Raw genomic sequence first — 21,930 nt, 5'->3', positions numbered from 1 at the left:
TAGTTGCTCTGCGGCATGTGGGATCTTCCCGGACCAGGGCTCAAACCCGTGTCCCCTGCATTGGCAGGTGGATTTTTAACCACTGCGCCACCAGGGAAGTGCCTGTTTGTTTTTACTTTATGTCCCTCTTTTAAGATCCAGCTCAATTGCTGTACTCCAGTGAAACATCCACACGCCCACTATCCCAGCCTGGAAGTCACCTCTCTCTCCTCAGATGGTCCAGAGCACTTAAATGCACCTTTCAGAGTAGTCGGTATCTGTTTATGGGGCACATCATATTTCACTTTTAGTTATTTCTTCCTGTTAGAGTCAAAGCTCAAGGACAAGGTCAGTGTCTTTTTTCCCCTAGTCCCATTGTGCCCAGCAGGTGGTCTAGCACTTATCAGATATTGACTAAATAACGCACCAGATACTAACTGAAGAAATGAACAAATAAAATCAGAAATATGGCTTATATTCAGTAGCAAAGAGCTACCCTACCCTGCTCTTCACCTGAAGAAGCTTGTGTGTGTGTGTGTGTGCATACACACATGTGTGAGGGCTACACTATGTGTCTGGTGGTAGGGGGTGAGGGGTCCAGCAGCAGAAGTTGCTAGCACACCGTCCTCTCAATATATCTCAGTTATTTAAAGCAGGCAAGGGGTGTGATGGTGGCAATGAGCCTATGGGGATGTCTGCCCAGAACATACTGGGTTGGCCACAAAGTGCGTTTGGGTTTGTCAGTAACATCTTACGGAAAAACCTGAACGAACTTTTTGGCCAACCCAATATTTTAGTTTTTAAGTACCCTCTAAAACAGATACTAATTTACTATTACTATGTAGATGCTTATCTGCATACCAATAATCACAAAAACATATACCTATGTATTCTTTTTTTGTTTTTGTTTTTCTTTGGCCGAGCCACGTGGCTTGTGGAATCTTAGTTCCCTGACCAGGGATCGAACCCGGGCCCCCGGCAGTGAAAACACGGAGTCCTAATCACTGGACACCACGGAGTTCCCTATACCTATGTATTTTAACTTTAGGATTATTATCTGTATATTAGTTTGTGATTGTGAGGGCTGCCATAACAAAGTCTCAGACTGGGTGAGCTAAACCACAGAAATTTATTGTTTCATAGTTCTGGAGGCTAGAAGTCTAAAATCTAGATGTCGTCAGGCTTGGTTCCTTCTGAGGCTGTGAGGGAAGGATCTGTCCCAGGCCTCTCTCCTTGGCTTGTATGGCCATCTTTATGTTCACAGGGCGTTCTCCGTATGTGCTTGTCTTCTCCAAATTTCCTCTTCTTATAAGGACATCAGTCATAAGATTAGAACCCACCCTAATCGCCTCATTTTGACTGGATCACCTCTGTAAAGGCCCGGTTCTGAATACGGTCACATTCTGGGGTACTGGGGGTTAGGACTTCAACATATGAATCTGGGGGACTTCCCTGGTGGTCCAGTGGTTAGGACTCCGAGCTTCCACTGCACGGGGCACGGGTTCGATTCCTGGTCAGGGAACTAAGATCCCACATGCCACACGGCACAGCCAAAAAAAAAAAAATGAATTTGGGGGGAACACGATTCAACCCATAACAGTCTATAAAACATTTTAGAAACGCAGCCTAAAATTATCTGTCTTTTCTTTAGAGACTTGTAATTTATAGGCATTTTGGTCAGACGTATGATCCTCAGTGGGTCATGAGGTGCTTGCTGTTGTGTGCCATATGTCAACATGTGTTTATTTGATAAAGGTTCCGGTTAAGAAGAAGATGCATTAGACGTGCACTTGTAGTAAATTCACATTATTTCGTCTATGACACAGGCATCAGAATCCCGGGAAGACCTGGGCTGTGCCTTGAGGCCCGAGAGCACAGAGGCAGTGTATGAAGCGGCCGCCGTGGAGGTGGACGTAACTGCATCCATCACACTGCAAGTGCTGGTCACCACCCCGGGGAACATTTCCTGTCTCTGGGTCTTTAAACACAGCTCCCTGAATTGCCAGCCACACTTTGATTTACAAAACAGGTAAGCAGGGGCGGGGCAATGGGCAACCACGAGGATTTTTGGAGGAATAGTTTCTCGCCATCCACAGACTTTCTTGCTTCATTTAGAGTTTCTTTTCCAATCTCTGTACATGTTCACTGTAACTCTTATTTCCAGTGAAATAAAATAAACTAAAAAATAGTTAAGGCACGGATACGTGACCTTTTACAGTGGTCAAAACCCATAGGACAAACAACACAAAAAGTGAACCCCAATGTAAACTGTGGACTTTAGTTAATACCAGTATTGGTTCATCAGTTGTAACGAATACACCACACCTATGCAAGATGTCACTAATAGAAAAGCTGTGCGTGAGGGGTGGTGAGTGGGGGGAGGGTGTAGGCAGGATCTCTCTGTACTTTCTGCTTAATTTTTTTTTCTCCTTAATTTTTCCATAAACCTAAAATTGCTCTAAAAAATAAAGTCTATTCATTTAAAAACTTATATACAAATGTATAGGTATATTTAGGGCCTAAGAAAGCAGTGATGACTGGCAAAATGTAAAACAAATAGTGAAAAGAGTATTTGGGATTTTAAAGATGGCTTGTTCTTTAAACTGGATTTTGTCTTAAAGGTAAAAAGTTAGGAAGTTTTCATTCCATTCCGGTTAAAGTAGCAAGGAGCTCACTAGTTAAAGCAGTGAGAAGCTTCTTTCTGGGAAATTCTTGGGGAAGAACCCTTGGCTTTACCTAGTTTGTTTCACAGTATGATGAGCAGAATTGCAATGATATGTGATATCCACAAAACATTTTAGTAAGGAATTGATCTGTATGTGGGGAACGTTGGTCTCACCATCCAGAAAGATATCGTGGCCAAGGTTTGTAGCTTGACCACCAAGCCTGTATCTAACCCTGGGCTGACTGCTGCCCCCTGCTGTCCGAGACCAGGTGGGGCAGGAAGCAAGGGGCACAGGCCATTGAAATGCCCACTTACTAATTCTAAGGTGCTTTATTCTCTAATTCTTGGGGTGCTCAGGTGCCCCGAAGCTGTAGAAGAGCCACTGTCTTTCTAGGAGCAATGCAGGAAATGGCCCCTGAATGACCCAAAGGGGGTTCCATGCCACCTGACTGAGACACGGGAGAACATCTGTGACTGACTTGTACCAAGTATTCACATTTGTGTCTTTAAGGTCAAACCAATGTTTAAGTAATTTTCAGGATAGTAGCTATAATTCTGAAGTTTGGTTCTAAATCTTAGATCACATTCATTTTCCTTTCCTCTTTTGAGGCCATATTACTCACTTCTCTTTTTTGCTTACTTTTATCTTGGGGTTAAACCAAAGGCAATCTTCTATTAAGAATTTTGGCTTAAAGAAATGTTCTGGTAATCTTATTAAAATCTGATGCCACAACAGTTCTTGTTGGATTGAGGCCAAAAAAGCAAGTAAAAAAGTAGGGTTCTTTTTACTCTGCTGAGAGGTTGCCTTTTTTGTTCTAGGACAGGCAGCCAAAATCATAGGTCTTATGTGGATTCGTTAACTTAGTACCAAAACATTTGTAGCAACTTCTCCGTAGTAAAGAGTTACAGAAATTAAATCTGGGCTTAGACTCATAGCCAGACAGATTGCACACCTAAGCTTTGATAACCATCTTAGAGTTTTGTATGATATGCCCAAGAGTTCTCACATGATACCAGGAGAGTGAAGGGTTCAGAGAAAGAAAGCACATCCCCAAAGTACCTGCATAAGCAGAAAATACATATATTTCTTACTAATTTACTGCCTATATGAACGCAAACACAAGTACTCTGGAACCATGCTGCTTGGAGCTCTAAATCAGGGCTGTTCCAACATCCTGTGCCCTTGGTTCACCTGGGATCTTGTTCAAATGCAGATTTCGATTCAGTAGGTGTGGGCGGGGCCTGAGATTCTGCACAGACTCTTCCAGCTGATGTCAAGTGTTGAGCAGTAACGTCTAAAGGTCAGAAAGTGTCCATTTAAATCCAACACTACTCAACAGACTGCTAGAGAGTATTCTAAGCTCTAAGGAGGACAGATATCACCAAACACACATCAAAGTTGTTTCTTCGAAGAGAATGCCCCTAGCCAAATTTATCTTTACCAAGTATCTGAAAAGTTAGAAATACTCACATTGAGACATTTCTCCTTTGTGATATATCAGTGTAATTACCACCTCATAGGAAAATGCTTTGTGTCTGATGTTGCTTGAATTCTTTCCTCTAGAGGGGGCGGGAGGGGGGGCACAAAACGGACTGTTCTTGATGTCAGTGAGTCTTGCTTGTACCGTCATCTGGTTCTGCACATGGCGCACGGAGGCTGGTGGCCGGGTGGCTGGCAGATATGCCTGTGGAGGGTGGTTTGTCATTGGCGGGAATGGTCCACCACTGCCAAGGAGGGCGTCCCACCAAGTCTATGTGTTTTTGGTAGGAGTTTTCCCTCCGAGGGGCTTGGGCAGCATGAGGTGAAGGTGCTCACTCCCAAGGGAGGGACTGGGTAAAGGTCAAGGTGAAACTAACAAGGCCCAGGCTGAGTGCCGGCACAGGACGGGAGCTGCGTTCTCCACCGAGGTGGACCAGGGCCGCCCAACCACCTTCTGACTCAGTGTGAAATTCGAGGGTTTTTGTTTCACACGTTTTCCAGATTAACCAGTTCTCTTTCTTGTGTTTCAGAGGAGTTGTCTCCATGGTCATTTTGAAAATGACAGAAACCCAGGCTGGAGAATACCTACTTTTTATTCAGAGAGAAGCTACCAATTACACAGTATTGTTTACAGTGAGTATAAGAAGTAAGTGCCGTTTGCTACTAGGTATTCTCAATATTCTAAAGGAGCAGTTAGAACCCAAGAGCTCTTATCAGCTTCCCCAGACACATGAACCAGGTTTCCCTCAATACGTAGTTGAATTAATTGAACTCACTTCAACCACCCCATCACCTGTTGAGATCCTGATGTGACCCACAGACGGTGAGAGTGAGTGCTTTTCAGAACCCAGGGCATCCTCTATTTTCCGGCTCCCCGTTTTTTTCAGCGACAGATGGATGACAGGGAAGAAGTAGAAAGCATTTTGACCGTGGAGTCAGAAGACTTGAGTTCTTATTCTGCATCTGATACGACCACCTTGGGCAGGTCACGTAGTCTCTCTGAGCCTCAGTGTTCTGATCTGTAAAATGGAGATACCCATACACACCTCACAGGATTGCAAGAGCTTAGAGCTATCCAACAGAGCGGTCTGAGGCGGTGAGAACGTCTCTGTCTGCTCTGTCCAGTAAGGTAGCCACTGGCCACATGTGGCTGGTGAACACTTGAAATGTGGCCAGCGTGACCGAAGTTTTCATTTTATTTCATTTTAATCAATTAAACATTGCATTTAAATAACCACATGGACCTGGCGGCTCCTGTGTTCATACAAACACCAGATCGCTACGCACACCATCAGGAACAACGCAGAAGTTCTCACCCAGGGAAGCAGCTGTGCAGTTGGCTGAACCACCATCTGCGTGTCTTCTGGCTTTTCCTTCTTTCCACCCACTTACGCGCAGGCCTGCGGTTGTGTGGACTCAACCCTGTACCCACTGGCTGCTTTACCCCACGTGACAAATGGAGACGAGAGGTGGAGGCGTTCACGTGGGTCCCGCTGCCTTTAGGGGCCAGGGCGGTGCTCCAGAAACTCTGGGTTCATCCATTTTAAAGCAAGCTCCCGGGCTACGCCTTGGTGTGTCTTGCCAGACGGAGGCTGTGGTGCACGTGTGTCCAGCCCACAGAGGTGCGGGGCTCAGGGGGAACCACGGCTCCCCTTGGCCAAGGCTGTTCTACACCCACCATCGCAGGTGAACGGCTTGCTGAGAGGTATGGAAACGGGCACGACAGCCCGAGGCCAAGCGTGGCCAGGTCCACACTCTGGGCCACACTGCACTGGGTCTCGCACTCAGAGCTGCGAACAGAAGAGCACTCGTGGCCGTTTCGATTCCCACAAGTGTCATCTGACCGGGGCTGGGGACAGGGTGTTAGGTTCCAAAGTCAGCCTGTCAGGCAAAAACCCGGCAAAGTCAAAATCGGTCAACATTTGTTTTGAAAAGCCCTTCAATTACTCTGCTATTTATAGGACCAGAGCCCTAGAAGGTCAAAAGTCAAGAGGTACCTCTTGTTTCTCTTTGATTTTGGTCTTCTTCCCTGTCCCCTCCCCAGTCCCCGACCCCCCTCTGTGGGACAGTAAATCCTCAGGTTGGAAGAGAATAAGAGATTTCTTGCTCTCTCTCTCTCTCTTTTTTTTTTTTTTGCCGTGTTTATACTTGAATTTGTATAAAATAAATGGGCATCTGCTCTCTTTATTTAGGGTAACTTCTTTTCACTTAAGATTTACAATGTAAAAATAGCACAACAATCATTCAAGTAAGTTGTAACTGTTTTTAACGTGCTGCTGGGTGGTGGGTTTCAAAAAAATCAGGTGGGGTAGACTTGGCAACAGTCAACATGAAAAAGAGGAAAGGGTTTAGTGAACCACAAGTTCACTATTAACCAACAGTATGGCATGGTTGCTAAAAAAGGAAATCTGAACCTTGGCAGCGTTCACGAAAATGTAATGTCTGGGTTAAGGAAATTAATGGAAAATTGCTATTTTCAGTTCTACGGTGTTTTCAGATGAATATTGACAAAACAGAGCAACCAGAATAGTGAAGATCTTAGAATTCCTTGAATTAGGAGCAACTGAGGGAATTAAGAATGTTTAGCAGAGGGAAGGAAATATTTTTGAGGAGAGAAGAAGATTGATTGCAGTGTAACGTAGAGGAAACCCTTCTGGCATGAGTCAGGAAACCTGGGCTAACTAGTTAAAATGCATTCGATGACAGTGATATCCCTTGACCTCCACATTTGATTTTAAATATTTGAAGGATTTTCATGTGGCAACAAACTTCACTTTAAAAAAAAAAATTGCTCTAGAGGGTAGAATTGGGACCGATGGTCAGCAATTACAGGGAGAGAAAGTAAAAACTACCAGAAAATGGGAAAAGATGTTTGGAAGTCACATAATCAACAAAGGATGAATAGTCATAATAGGTAAAAAACTTCTATGAATCAATAAGAAAAAAACCAGTAGAAAAATGAACAAAAGACATGAGTAGGCATTTCACTATTGTCAGTAAACATATTAAATTAATAACTGAGACGTGCAAATTAAGGCCACAGTGAGATACCATTTTATACCCAGGAGATTGTTGAAAACAAATTGTCATTATGTGTAAAGCAGAAGTGCTCACACTATATGCACCAGCAGTGGCACTCCTAGGTATATTGTAAAGAAACTTACACACCTGCCTCACTAGGAATGCACAGAATGTTCATAGCACCATTGTTGGTGATACAAAATACAGGAAACAACCCAAATGTCCACTGCAAGAAAATGGACTAATAGATTGTGATATATCCACCAATGGAACACAATGTAGTGGTAGCAAAATGAATTAAGCATAGCTACATGCAAAACCATGGGTGAATCTTAAAAACATAAGGTTGGATGGAAAACCGAAGTTGTGAAAGACTGCATACTGAGTGATGCCATATGTTGAAGCTCAAAAACAAACAAAACAAACCAATATATTGTTTAGGGCCACACATCTATGTGGTGAAAACATGTGTAAAAGTATGAGAATGATAAACAGAAAGTTCAGGATAAAGTTAACCTAGGCTTGAGAGACAAGGAGAAGCAGCACAAAAGTAGATTCAAAGATATTTATTACTGTTCTGGTTATTAAGTTGAGCATGGGTCCACGGGCATTCGTTTTTATTATTATGCTTCAAAATTAAATCTTCATATATTCTTTGCTATGTATATACATATATATAAAGTATTATATACTATTTTAAAACAGAATTTATTATAAGGAGGAAGATTGAAATTTAGCATGGGAAACTTTCTTTGGGAAAAAAAAGAAGGTTTGTTGAAAAATGGGAGGATCGACTCTGGGAGGTCGTGAACTCCTGTTCCTAAGGGGTCCAAGCAGAAGCAGAGAGTTTATATGTTAAGGGAGGGGGAGGGGGAGGGGGAGAAGGGGCGAGGGGAGAGGTGTGAGGGTCCAATGTGAACAGGAGGCTAAACCAAGCCTCTCAATTCTGTTCCAAGTCTACCTCCATCCTACTATATTTCTGCCTAGCTCTAGATAAAATTATGGGAAGAAAGTTGGGTCTTAAACTATATAAGTATGTGTTATAAACTTGATGTTATTTCTACTTTTCTTTTTCCCATGCATATTGATATTTGTGTTTTTACATGGCTTCACTCCACTAAACTTTAGTTGTCTTTGGATTCATGAAATACCCAAAGACATTAGCTACGAAAGTTAGCATTTCAGCCAGAGTTGCATCTAATATATTGGTGAGGGGGGATATGTTATTATATATATTTGGAGCAGAGACACCGCTACGGCACAAAAGGTTAACTTTTCTTAATGGTTCAGAATTCTTCTTCTGAGGAGGCCTGCTAGGACAGTTATTTTTTTTAATGTTTATAATATGAAACATTTTAAATATTGAAACGTTACTAATTTATGATGCTTTAGATACCCTGCTTTACACGTTAAGGAGACCTTACTTTAGAAAAATGGAAAATCAGGATGCCCTGGTCTGCATCTCAGAGAGCATTCCAGAACCAACCGTGGAATGGGTGTTCTGCGATTCACAGAGCGACAGGTATGACATGTGGAGAGAGAACTGCTATTATGGCTTTACTTTTCCGGTCTCTTTCTAATATAGTTGACATCATACTGTCTGTACAATTTATCACCCTGTTAACAGGAAACGTTGGCTTTTGAAAGAATGATTGGTGTGGGCTTCCCGGGGAGGATGGTGGGGGACGCCTTAGTGAGAAGCCCTTTGGAGCTCCTCATCTGTCACGTCACTGACCTGTAGGACCCTCCCTGGATATCACAGGACACGAATAACAGCCCCTTTTAAGTTACAGGATTGTCGACTCCCTGAGCATTTGGTTGGGGAAAAAGAAAGGTCCAGATTTTAGTGTATAATTCCCTATAAGTAAGAAATCCCCTGTGAATAAATGTTTAACTTGTGATTATGATGTTTACTCTGGAAGAGCAGTTTAATATGATTGTTTAGGGATGTAGAATCTTCCTGGGTTTGAACCCTGCTCTGCTTATACCCGTGTGGCCTCGGGCAAGTTACTTAACCCCTCCCCGCCTCATCAGAAGAATGGGGTGGGAGCAGTACTTACCTTAATACAATCGCTCTGATGAGTAAATGAACTGGTACATGTGAAGCGCATAGAACAGTGCCTGGCAGATAGTAAGTACCATATAAATGTTTACTTTTGTTTTTCATGTGTCATAGCTAAGTGTTCACAAAGTAACGGTTCACGCCATTTGAACTAATTAAAATTTACTAAACAACTTTTATTGAAAAATGGAACTAAAGAGAAAGAGAAAAAGTGAAAAATCAGGTTACCAAATAATGTGAGCGGGATCCCAAATTTTAAACGAACAAGAAAAAGAAATTACCTGTAGATACATACGTCACATGTGCACAGAAAAGAAAAAGATTAGAAAGCTACACAGAGCAAAATAGTAGCCGTTGTTATCTCATGGTGGTAGGAATATGGGCAATTTAATATTCTTTTCTTTGGGTTTTTCTGGATTTTCCAAAATAAACATAGTTATTGTTGTCTTATAATTAAAAAAAAAAAACTCAAGGAGTAATGCATAAACAAAGACGAGAATACATTTGACTAAAGTGATAAAGAGAAGAAACGTGACTACACAGAGTTCCAAAGCCATATCTGCTTTGGGAAAGGTGATGGTTAAGGAGACGGGAGAGGGGAGGTGGTCCCTCAAATCCCAAGGTGTGGCTGGGCTGACACCCCACAAGTGACACTGCCCTCTCCTCTGTGAGCTCCGGGGACTCTGGGGACATTTGCAACTGTGGCCTCTCTCCCTCTCACTGGTTGTCCCCTTCAGAGCTTCAAAGAAAGCATACCTACACCTTGTTAAGCTGTATTAAAACCTAATCATGCTTTTCCTTTTCTCCATTTTCTCTTTTTTCCCCCCTTTTCTGTCTTTTCTCAATTCTTCCATTCTTTCTCTCTTTAACAACCAAGAGGTCACCAAACACAAAGCCTTTTAAACTGTTTTATTATGTGATTCTCTCTAGTGTTATTCTAATTGGGTGAGATGAGGAATCACTAACTAGCTGTGAGTTGGTTTGCCTTGTGACCTGCTCCTGTCTTCGCTTTTTTATCAGGCTCTTAAAATCTAGAACCTTTAATTTGGTTCTCCTGAACATTCATTTGTAATTTTAAAAGATGTTTAGCCAACTGATATTTATTTTTTTAAATAGATCTTTACTGGAGTATAATTGCTTCACAATACTGTGTTAGTTTCTGTTGTACACCAAAGTGAATCAGCCACATGCATACATATGTCCCCATATCCCCTCCCTCTTGCGTCTCCCTCCCATCCTCCCTATCCCACCCCTCTAGGTCATCGCAAAGCACCAAAGTCTGTCACACAGAGTGAAGTAAGTCAGAAAGAGAAAAACAAATACCATATGCTAACCCATATATATGGAATCTAAAAAAAAAAAAAAAAATGGTACTGACACTTATTTTTTAATTGCAGCTGTAAAGGAGAAAGTCCAGCTGTCATTACAAAGGAGGCAAGTGTACTCCATGAGTTATTTGGAACAGACATAAGGTGCTGTGCAAGAAATGAGCTGGGCAGGGAATGTACGAAACTCTTCACTATTGGTAAGACCATAGTATCATGTCGTTCTGTTTTCAGTGACTGTTCCTTAGAGATGAGCTGGGACTCATCATCACCCCTTAGGTCCTTACTCAATTTCAAAAATTCTATAGCTCCTTCAGGCCATTTCCAGTGTAATATTTAGATTTCTGTGAGTGCTCATTTCTTCATAAGAGCTTTGTCAGTCTCTGAAAGACTCTTTTATTTTGAGATGGTTGGTAATATTTGAGATGCCATCAACATCTTTGTTCTGCAGAATGTTCAGGATATGTTTTGTGATGAGGAAAAAAAATCACTTTTTTTCTTACCCGGGGTGTTTTCATCTTCTAGATCTAAACCAAACTCCTCAGACCACACCGCCACAATTATTTCTTAAAGTAGGGGAACCCTTATGGATAAGGTGCAAAGCTGTTCATGTAAACCACGGATTCGGGCTCAGCTGGGAATTAGAGAATAAAACACTGGAAGAGGTGAGAGGATGAGCTTGCATCCTGAAAATGCAGAAAAATGAACCAAGAGTCCAGGTGGAAATCACTCCATTCAAACTCTGTTTTATTAAAATCTAGGGCAGCTACTTTGAGATGAGTACCTATTCCACAAACAGAACTATGATACGGATTCTGTTTGCTTTTGTATCATCAGTGGGAAGAAACGACACTGGCTATTACACTTGTTCCTCTTCAGAACATCCCAGTAAATCAGCTTTGGTCACCATCCTAGGTAATGCGGGCTGCGCACGTAACCTGTACTCATGTTTTTAGTTGTTTTAGTGTGGAATGTAGGGTAGGTACTGCAAATTCTGCTTTCAGTATAATGTTAGTATCAAAAAGCTGAGAAAGAAACTGAATTAGGGGAGTTTTGTAAGTACAAGCTGCCCCTTCCTTTCCTTTTCTGGTTAAACCAAGCCCGCTTGAATGCCGCTGTCTTGGCAGGCAGCACGTTGTAATGTGACCCTCTGTTTGTGGATTTTTGTCTTCCAGTAGGCTGGAAGTTTCCTAAGGACAGGAATAATCCCTTCTATCCTATAGTCCCAGACCTGGCAGAGGACCAGACCCAAACTCGACCCTTATTAAGCATTTGTTCTAAGAACTACCTGAGAACTGCCTCTCAAGGGTAGAGAGCAATGGCTGAGAGGGTGGGACACGCACTTAGATGCATGGAAGTTTGGGTGGGCTCTGCAGGATCTGACAGTAATCACGCTTTACGTAATCTCGGAGTAGGTGGCAGCCTTCAGCCATCATGAAAATGCTAAGAAATGAAGGGATTCTCTTATTAAACTAATAAGGAAGTGTTCCGTAGGGAAACCTTGTGAATATCTCTGGCTAGACTATTCTGTTTGTGACCTGAGATTATTTTACGTGGGATGTGTCACAAGGGGGCCGTTCTGGCTGAGGACACGGATTGTCAGTGGGTCCCTCTGTGTCCATGGTTGGCCAGGCTGGGGGAAGCCCTTCAACCCCTTGAACTTGTCAGCAAAATCTATAGGTTTATTTATACATTTCTTTGGGAAGAGTGTCAATTATTTGCATCCAATTCTGAGAGGACTCAGAAGGTGACATGCTCAGGCTTAATAATGGAGACAGGACTCCTGCGTTTCTTGTTAAACTATCAAATCTGAGTTTTCTTGCATAAAGCTGATGAATAAAAATTTATTTATCCTCTCAATATATTTCCTCCATATGAATCTCATTATCTAACTTACAAATGCATTTTTTTTAACAGAAAAGGGATTTATAAACGCTTCCAAATCAAGTGAAGATTATGAAATTGACCAGTATGAAGAGTTTTGTTTTTCTGTCAGGTTTAAAGCATACCCACAAATCAGATGTACGTGGAGCTTCTCTCGAAAATCATTTCCTTGTGAGCAAAGTGGCCTGGATGACGGGTACAGGTGAGCAAACTCAGCCCGGGACACATCACCATTCTCAGCACAACCCTTCTGGTTGCCCTCGAGAAGAGCCGTTTTGTATTATAAGTTTATGTGCTGTGAGGTTGACATTGAAGACGAGAAAGCAAACAGCAGATGTGAGGACACAGTAACAACTCTTTAATCAGTTCCGATAGTGTAACCCACCGCACGAAAAATGGAAAGAATCATATCATTTGAGTCTGGCATTTTCTGAGTCACCGGATTGTTACTTCCTATTTGAGGGTACATGCTATTGGTACACAGAGTCTCTCCCAGCCTGTTTGCAGATGATTGAGGAAGTAAAACCCCTTAAAAACAGGAAAACACTACCTATAGGTATGTTGATTTAAGTTTTCAAAAATAAATGCAGAAATAGCCCAATGATAAATGCTGAAGGAAAATCTCATTTTCCTGGGGATCTGTCCAACTGCAGTCAAGTTTCTCTTTGGAAAACAAAAAAAGAACTCTTTTTTGTTTTTTAATTGAAGTATAGTTAATTTACAATGTTGGGTTAGTTTCAAGTGTACAGCACAGTGATTCAGTTATACACACATACATACATATATGTTCTTTTTCAGATTCTTTTCTATTATAGGTTATTACAAGATATTGAGTCCAGTTCCCTGTGCTATACAATAGGTCCTTGTTGTTTACCTATTTTACATATAGTAGTGTGTATATGTTAATCCCAAACTCCTAATTTATCTCTCTCCCCCCCCAAAAAAACCAGCTCTTCCTTGTATTTCCTATGCCTATGATACCCCTTATCTCTTAAAACTAATCCTAGGTAACATGGTTTCAGGATAGACTATGAGCTGAGAGATACCTGTCCTCTCTCCAGCGAGTCAGTAGTCGAGAGTTAATCACTGATGCTCAGCAATGGGTCCATAAACCAACTGTATAGGAATCAGCTGGGTAAATGTTAAAAATGTGGATTCCTGGCTCCCATTCCAAACATGCTGAACTAAAATTGAGGCACAATCCCCAGATTCTGCATTTTTCTTTTTTTTTTTTTTTTTTGGCTGCACCACTTGGCATGCAGGATCTTAGTTCCCGGACCAGGGATTGAACCCACGCCCCCTGCCGTGGAGGCGTGGAGTCTTAACCACTGGACCGTCAGGGAAGTCCCCCCAGGTTCTGCATTTTTAATGAGAACCTCTGGTGATTCCCATCACAGGTCTGGATCTGTGCTGTGCAGTATAGTAGCCGGCAGCCACATATGGCTATTGGGAGCTTGAAATGCAGCTGGTCCCAATGGAGATGTTGTGTGGCTGTAACATGCACAGCAGATTCTGAAGACTTCGTATGACAAACAAAAAGTAAAATACCTCAATAATTTTTGTCTTGATTATATGTTAAAATGACAGTATTTTAGATATATTGAGTTAAATAAAATCTATTATTACCATTTACTCCTTTTTACTTTTTAGGTAGCTAATTGGAAACTTTAAAATTACATAAGTGGCTTGTTTATCTTCCTATTGGATAGCACAGGTCTAGGTGAAGAGTCAGAATAAGCTCTTTTCATCTTTTTTTTTTTTTTTTTTTTTTTTTTTTTTTTTTTTTTTTTTCATCTTGATCCTTCCGTTTGTTTCCTGATGACTGCGCTGTTCTATACCCCAAAGTGATTTGTAACTGATCCTTGTTTGCTTTTTTAAGAAGAGTTGTAACACAGGGTTTGCATGGCATCGTCTGCCCTCTCACCCAAACCTCCTAATGTTCGAAGCATTCATTTTTCAAGTAATTAAGAAAGCAGCCTTTGGACGGACACATAGTCCCCTAACTCAGGGGGTCTCAACAGCAGGCTGTTGACATCCTGGGCCGGGTAATTCTTCGTTCTGGGGGTCTCTCCTATGCATGATAGGATGTTTAGCAGCGTCCCTGGTCTCCACCCATTGGATGTCAGTAGCACCACTACCCCAAGTTGTGACAACCAGAAATATCTCCAGACATTGCCGAAGTCCCCTGGTGAGAAAAAATTGCCTGGGGTTGAGAACCACTGCCTTGGAGGGGTCACCCCATTGTCATAAGCCCTTATGCTGAACCATCAAACTTTTGAAGGTAGAAGGCAGGGAGTCAACCCCTCTCCTGCTAGTTGAGTTGACTACCTGTGTTCAGGATGTCAGTGCTGCCACTTTCCCCATCCTTCTTTGTATTGTGACCCCATGTCAGAGAAGCTCTTAGTTCTACAGGATTCTCTTTTGAACCTGATTCAAAGAGATAGAGGATCAATTTAATTTAGTTCAACAAATATTCCTTTAATGTCTTCTTGATGGTCTCAGTGCCGTAAGGGGCTACAAGCGTGAATAAGGTGATGTCTCCCCCCAACCCCCTCAAGTTATACAGGCACATTTAAGTGCCAGGGGCCACCTGGGAGGTCATTGCTACTTGTGCTGGTGACATCTGGCACAATTCTTAAGATTTGACAGACTCACTGATTAGAGGACCGTGTCTCTGATCTATGGGTGTTGGAGCAATCTAGTGGGCTAGTTAATCTGGTTTCACCCCATGACCACACTCTGCACCCCTGACCCCAAGCAGTTATCTTCTGGAGGTAGCTAAATGAATAAATCAGGGCAGATCCTGATTTCTATAGTGATGTGTACCTCTCATTCAAAGTTAACCTCTTTTTGTGTTGAATCCCACCAGTGAGTTCATAACCTCCGCTGGGATAGGCGCTGTCATTTCTCTGTCTTTGTACAATGCCTCGTGCAGTCAACAGCTGTTTAGTAAATGAATGAATTCATCATCACCCCTAGAAAGCAACTTAAAGTGCATAGCCTGGGCCAAAGATGAGTCAGTGGCATACTCTTTGCACTGCAAGGACCATGACACTCACCACAACACCTAGTACGTGGCACTCACCACAACACCTATCACTCAGTGTTTATTTTATTTAAAAAGTTCTTGAAGAAGTACAGTATTAATTGGTGATAACAATACAATGGGTGTGATGGGCCACTTGCCAAGGTGGCAATGCCAAGGTGAGATGGAGCCTCCTTCATCATGAAAAAGATGCTCAAAATGTTGAATAAAAGATGAACTACAGGGGTGGGGGATGAATTGGGAGATTAGGATTGACGTATCTACAATACTATGTATAAAATAGATAACTACTGAGAACCTCTGTGTGTATAGCACAGAGAAATCTACTCAGTGCTCTGTGGTGGCCTAAATGGGAAGGAAATCCAAAAAAGAGGGGATATATGTATACATATAGCTGATTCACTTTGCTGTACAGCAGAAACTAACACAACATTGTAAAGCAACTATACTCCAATGAAAATTAATTAAAGAAAAAAAAAGATGAACTACAAAAAAATTGAACACAAGTGCTCTAAATGTCACCTGCTCTCCACATGAGACTCTGTGTTGTGATAGGGGATGCAGACTAAATTCTAACCTGAGTTCTTTTCAATTTTTTATTATAAAAAGTTCCAAATTTACTACTAAACTCAAAGAATAGTACAGTGAGCATCCTTTACCCATCACTTAGGTTCAACAATTTAGTCAAACTGAATTTTGTTTATGAAGTACAGTATTTTCATCATGGGGCAAGAGAGGACTTTATAAGCAAAGTGACACCAGTTTTTATTTGTAACCGAAAGGTCTGTGTAATAACAGTACTACTGAAAAAGCTTTGGTGTGGTCAGAGCATGTGTGCCAGAAATCTTGCAGCTTCCCCACCTTCACAGCTTCGTTTCTCCAATTTACTTCCTCAAATATTACACCAAAGTTTATTAGGGCTTCCCTTTATGTGTTTACATTTTATGAAATTATAACTTTCCAGCAGTCCTGACAACCTGGTCTTGGGAAAATGTTCTAGAATATTTCATCTTTTAGTTTGCCTAATTTTCTATCTCTGTAGACTTACTTATAAATAAATCTGCCTTAGCTTTTCCTAGTTTCATGGTTAAACACACACACACACACACACACACACACACACACACAAAACAACTTATTAGGATGTTATAATTATTTAAGTAATTTCTTCTGAAAGAGTCTCCTTAGGCATGCCCAATCCCTGTATTTTCTTTTTTCCCTGAAATATTTAATTTCCCAACTCTACCAAGTCGAAGTTCTGCCCACAACAGGCATTAACTGAGCACTTATTGGTACCAGTGGTGTGGTGGAGTCTGGGTTCTGGGTGGTGAGACATATTCCTTCTTAGGACAAAGAGAAAAGCAAGCTCTCAAGTCAATAAATGATATGTGATTACAGGAGTGTATTGAGCTTCTTTAGGAGGACTTTTTTGGTTCCCTGAAGGAGATGAGCCCTGAGTGTATACAGAAAGGAAGGAAAGACGTTTGGGGACCGTAAATAGCGGTAAATAGCGGTAAATAGCGGAACCTCCAACCAAACACTGCCCCCTCAATTGTAAGGTACTAACCACATCATGAAGCCTCACTGAGACCAAAAGAAACTTCTTTGAGCCCTACCATGTGCCAATGTGCAAAGTCCTTTATACGGATTATCTCATTTGATCTCATCATCTCATTTTATTAAATATGGAAACAGGCTATGCTACTTGCTCCACACTTGGGGCGAAGTCAATACCTTTCATTCACTCTTATTTTCTGAAATTGCCTTTAAAAAAAAATAGAAATAACACCCATAATTCCACCACGAGGAATTATATTTCAGACTTTGTAACCACCATGATAGAAACATATAAGTATAGGTTTTTGTACAAACAGGAAATTAATTGTGCCATTTGTCACCTGATTTTTCACTTTAAAAATATCATCTCTTGCTGTGTTAATAAGTACATTATTATTATTTATATTATCATGTTAATGGCTTACCTTATTTACATTACCACTTTTATGGTGACACAGTATTCCTCTTTTTAGAAAATTTTATTTTGACTAACTCCTGTTGATGGGCATTTACTTTAGTTTTTTTTTTTTCTTTGCATCTTTATTTTAATGTGATTTTCTCACTTAATGTATATACCCCAGAGTAAAGGTTCTAACTGTCTTTTTTATTCAAAATGATTCCCGGACTTCATAAGCCTCATAGTAATGATGATCTAACACATTTATCGTGTTTACTAGGCACTGTTATAAGCAGTTTATACAAAACCGCTTTAATAAAAACTCAACAGAAACTTCTCCTCTAACAACCATATAAGGTAGATACTATCTTCGTTTTACAGATGAGGAAACAAGCACAGAGAGACTCAGTGACTTGCCCACAGTCACACCACCGGGCAATGGCAGAGTTGCCTGCAAAGCCTGTGTTTTTTAACCATTACTCTGGTACTGCCTTTTGACACCAGCTCATTTCAAAAGTGTGAGATTCTCATACCTAGTGTGTAAGAAAACAGAAGAGCAGGCATGTGCTTTGGTTATTTAAGAAGAAAAGTGTGCCGCCTTATGAGATGTGCTGTGCTATTGGGTTTTTAATGATTATGTAATACTTCTCCAGGCTTGTGGGCTCCCCTGAAATAAAATACAAATGAGCATGGTATTAAGTAGATTGATATAAAGTCATCAGCACCTCTCCTGCCCCCTGCCCGGCTTTCTTTGTTTAACTCTGGACAGAAATGTGTGCAGACTGGGTTCAACTTCAGCCAGGCGGTACCCCCTCCATGTCCTGCAGTCTGAGGGGGCAGGATCTGCTGATGGGGGTCTGCCAGTGCCGGGTAAAGTCACTCACTCCTGCCAGCCCCTCACTCTCCAGTTTCAGAAGCTCTCAGCTTCCCCAGTCTGTGCTTTATTATGCCCTGTTTTCTGGTTTGACTTTTATCATCCCTTGCTCTTTGAATAAAGCATTTTTTATAGTGAAGTTACTCCCTGAGGTCTCTGGAAAGACCTGCCCCTTTTCAACTCCCCAGCTCTGGGTGCTAAATGGAAAAGAAAAATCACCTGCATTTTGCTTGTAACAGAGGAGAAATCCCTTCTCATAGTTGTAATGAGAATACATCTTCTTAGTCACCAAAGATATTTCACTGTGAACTCCAGTTTCCTGATCTCCCATCTCATGGCCTCTGGCCATTTTCAGAAAAACCCCAGGGAAAAAGGAAGTTTGAAACTCCCTGGCATTAATCGGTTAGTCCCCTTGGAATTTCCAGGGGAGGGTCGGCGATGCAGTTGTTGCTTTTGCTGGGGTTAACTGCCATAAACAGGAAGACAGGCGGTTGAGAAGGACCTGGATATTCAATTTTGTGTTCAGGCTATTTCTGTGACCGATTTCCTACCTGGAAGAATGAGAATGTTTCAGATGCTCTCTTGTCTATCCCATGGCAAGTCATGCTCCATTCAGACAGCACAAAAGACTTAGGAGGGAAAACGTTTACCAAACAGATTGGTCTGCGTGATAATCAATAGTTGTATAGGTAATTTCTTTTTTTATGTTAATTTTTATTGGATTATAGTTGCTTTATAATGTTGTGTTAGTTTCTGCTGTACAGCAAAGTGAATCAGCTATATGTATACATATATCTCCTCTTTTTTTGGATTTCCTTCCCATTTAGGTCACCACAGAGCATTGAGTAGAGTTCCCTGTGCTATACAATAGGTTCTCATTAGTTGGTAATTTCTTTATCAAATTGATTGGTGCTTTTGGCATGGTCCCTGCCTAGCACACTGGCTTCTTTTTTATCTCTTCTCTTCTTCCTTTTCTGGGTCTTTGGCTATTGTCCAGTGAGAATTACATTTTCCCTTTTAGAAGCTCACATCTTTCTCTTCTTGGACCACTTAAACTCTGCCTTCATAAAGTCTGGAAATCGCATGTACCTATACTTACTTTTCTCCCTAAAGTTATAATTTGTCTTTCCCGCAATCCTTCTGTCATTTCCACTTCACTAGCCGTTTCCTTCTCGTCCAGAAGTAGGTCAGCATAAGAAATTCCCCTTTCTGCTTCTTCAGCCTTCTTGTTAACAAGGCAAACAAAAAGCTTCTTCAGTGCTCACTTGATAGGAAATGAAATCTCCCATCACTATACACAGTCAGAATTACCTTTAAGCTTCCGAATTAAGGATGCAGAACATTGGTGTCAAATAAACCTGGGCTCAAAATCTTCTCTATCAATTGCTAGGTGTGTGGTTTGACTCTTAGGAATCAGCTGGGATTCTGTTCTCTCCTTCCTCTTCACGTCCAATCCAGCACCTGCTGTTTCTTTTTGTTCTGGTGCCTCTGGGGTTGGTTCTTTCCTCTCCCTTCCCATTTTCCCTGCCTTAGACAACACTCATCTTTTCACACTCTGAACTCTCAAATCTGAACTTTTACTTCTCCTCTCCTAAGATTTCCCACATTATACCTTAACTGCTCATTACTTGTCTGCCTTCGCCACCAAACTGTAAATTCTGTGAGAACAAGAAACCTAGTTTTGTTAACTCACTGTTGTATTCCCGATTCCTCCCACAAATAGCCTCTACCATTGACAGGAGAAAGAATGAGTGAATTCATGGATGAATGAATGACTTCCTAGGTTACTTCTACAGCTACCTCCAGACTTCCCCCCAATAAACTTTCCTGCTGCCATCACTCTAAACTAAAATACTGTTCAGAACATTCCTCTCTTGCTCAGGAATCCACAACATCTCCTCCCTGCTCTCTCCATCAGGTCAAAATAATTAGGCTCGTTTTCCAAGGTCCCAGATCAGTTGGCCTCACCCTGCCCATTTAGCCCTCTGTTCTGCTACATCCCACCCTGCACCTCTGCTCTAGCCAAGAAGCCTCCCCGTTTCTCTCCTTGTGGCCTTATGAGTTCCTGTCTCATGGCTTAAATCATGCCGTTGCCCCCTGCTTGGATGTCTTTTCTTTACTCTCTCATGAAAACCAACTCACCTCTAAAGACCTCGCTCAATTCCTGCTTCTATGAAGCCCTCTGAACTTTTCTCACGACACCGGCCTCTGCCTTCTTTGATCTTCTACAGGCCTTCAGTTTGATGCTTTCACTCTTGCACATAGGCACGTTTTGTCCACCCACCTGGATTATGGTATCTCTGAGGACCGGAGCCGTATTCACAGGTCTTCTGCGTCCTACATAGTTCCTCCTGTTCACATTTCCTACGTATACATACTTTTTCTTTCCTTTTTTACTTCAAGTAGGCTATATAGAGGTGGCCTAATTCAGTATCTTCTGAACAAGGCTTAGATTTTCTCATTCTAAGGGAAATTTTTTTTCTATTTCTTCAATGCATGAAGGCACATTCAACAGCTCCTTGCTTCCCCACCTCTCCTATAATATCCATCATCCCGTATACCTGCTAAGCTTGGTGGATGATCCCCAATACTATATACCTGGTAGGCTTGGTGGATGATCCCCAATACCATATACCTGGTGGGCTTGGTGGATGACTAGAGCCTGCTGAGGCCACTCAAAGACGTCTGTACTCAGTGGATTTGAGCCCTCATCACTGTCAATCGCTATGTAAGTCAAGGGTTGGTCATAGGTCCTGCCTTGGACCAACATCAGAGAGCTACCCTTTCAGGAAGCTGGGGGGGTCCGTGGGCTCCGCCACCTACCAAGGTTCTTCCATATTTCCAGGAAGTCACACTAGTCTGGAGTGTATGTAACAGTAGGGGCCGGAAGCTTCTTGTCTCTCTTAGCAGCTCCAGCCTAGATCAGTGCTTCTCAACCTTTAATGTGCATGTGAATTCCACGGAGATCATCTTAAAAATGCAGACTCTGAGTCAGTAGGTTTGGGGTGGGGCCTGAGATTTTGTATTTCTAGCAAGCTCCTAGATAATACCAAGGCTGATGCTGCCTGTTTGTGGACCACACTTTGAGTAGGAAGAGCATCTGGGCACCTCCCTGTCCACTGAACTTGAGAGAAGTGAGTGTCTTCAGGAAGACTTACTCCCATGCACACCGTTATTCATCTCAACATCTCCTCAAAGAATCTGGCTAAGTCTGTCTTTAATTCTTTTTCCAACAGCATATCTAAGTTTTGCAACCATAAACACCAGCCAGGACAATATATCTTCCATGCAGAAAATGATGACGCCCAGTTCACAAAAACGTTCACGCTGAATATAAGAAGTAAGTGAAACTGTCAAGAAACTGTATTTTACTCTTGTAACTCCTTAATAATGTATTAACTCGGATCAGAAAGAGATAAGCCATGGCTTAGGGAAGGAATGCTACAGAAGTGTTTTGACGTGCTGAAGTGTTTTGAAATTGCACTTTCGTATCTACTGGCTTGTTGATACGCAGATCTCTTTCTGGGCTCATCCTTTGAAGCTAAGATGCTGATTCCATATCCTCTCTGAAGGTGCTTTACTGTGTGACTTTATTGATTTTAGTACTTTGAAAGGTCCTGTTAAGGAAAGGCCAAGAGTC

The 21,930-nt window shown here is 41.8% G+C and overlaps 1 protein-coding gene across 2 annotated transcripts in view; it reads left to right on the top strand.

The window, feature by feature from the left end:
* The window catches only part of FLT3 (fms related receptor tyrosine kinase 3), a 76,246-nt gene that overhangs the window by 30,629 nt on the left and 23,687 nt on the right, over positions 1-21,930 (top strand). Inside the window, exons 3-10 of one of the 2 annotated variants that reach the window (XM_036831660.1) lie at positions 1,806-2,008; positions 4,655-4,770; positions 8,538-8,667; positions 10,605-10,732; positions 11,058-11,197; positions 11,294-11,447; positions 12,450-12,618; positions 21,527-21,630. In XM_036831660.1, coding sequence (XP_036687555.1) covers positions 1,806-2,008; positions 4,655-4,770; positions 8,538-8,667; positions 10,605-10,732; positions 11,058-11,197; positions 11,294-11,447; positions 12,450-12,618; positions 21,527-21,630 — 1,144 coding nt within the window. The remainder of the gene's footprint in view (positions 1-1,805; positions 2,009-4,654; positions 4,771-8,537; positions 8,668-10,604; positions 10,733-11,057; positions 11,198-11,293; positions 11,448-12,449; positions 12,619-21,526; positions 21,631-21,930) is intronic. The other variant, XM_036831661.1, reaches the window with a different exon arrangement.

Source organism: Balaenoptera musculus, chromosome 18, assembly GCF_009873245.2.
Source record: "Balaenoptera musculus isolate JJ_BM4_2016_0621 chromosome 18, mBalMus1.pri.v3, whole genome shotgun sequence".
Lineage (NCBI taxonomy): Eukaryota > Metazoa > Chordata > Mammalia > Artiodactyla > Balaenopteridae > Balaenoptera > Balaenoptera musculus.
Note: the sequence above shows the minus strand (reverse complement) of the source record. Positions and strands in the feature narration are given on the sequence as shown.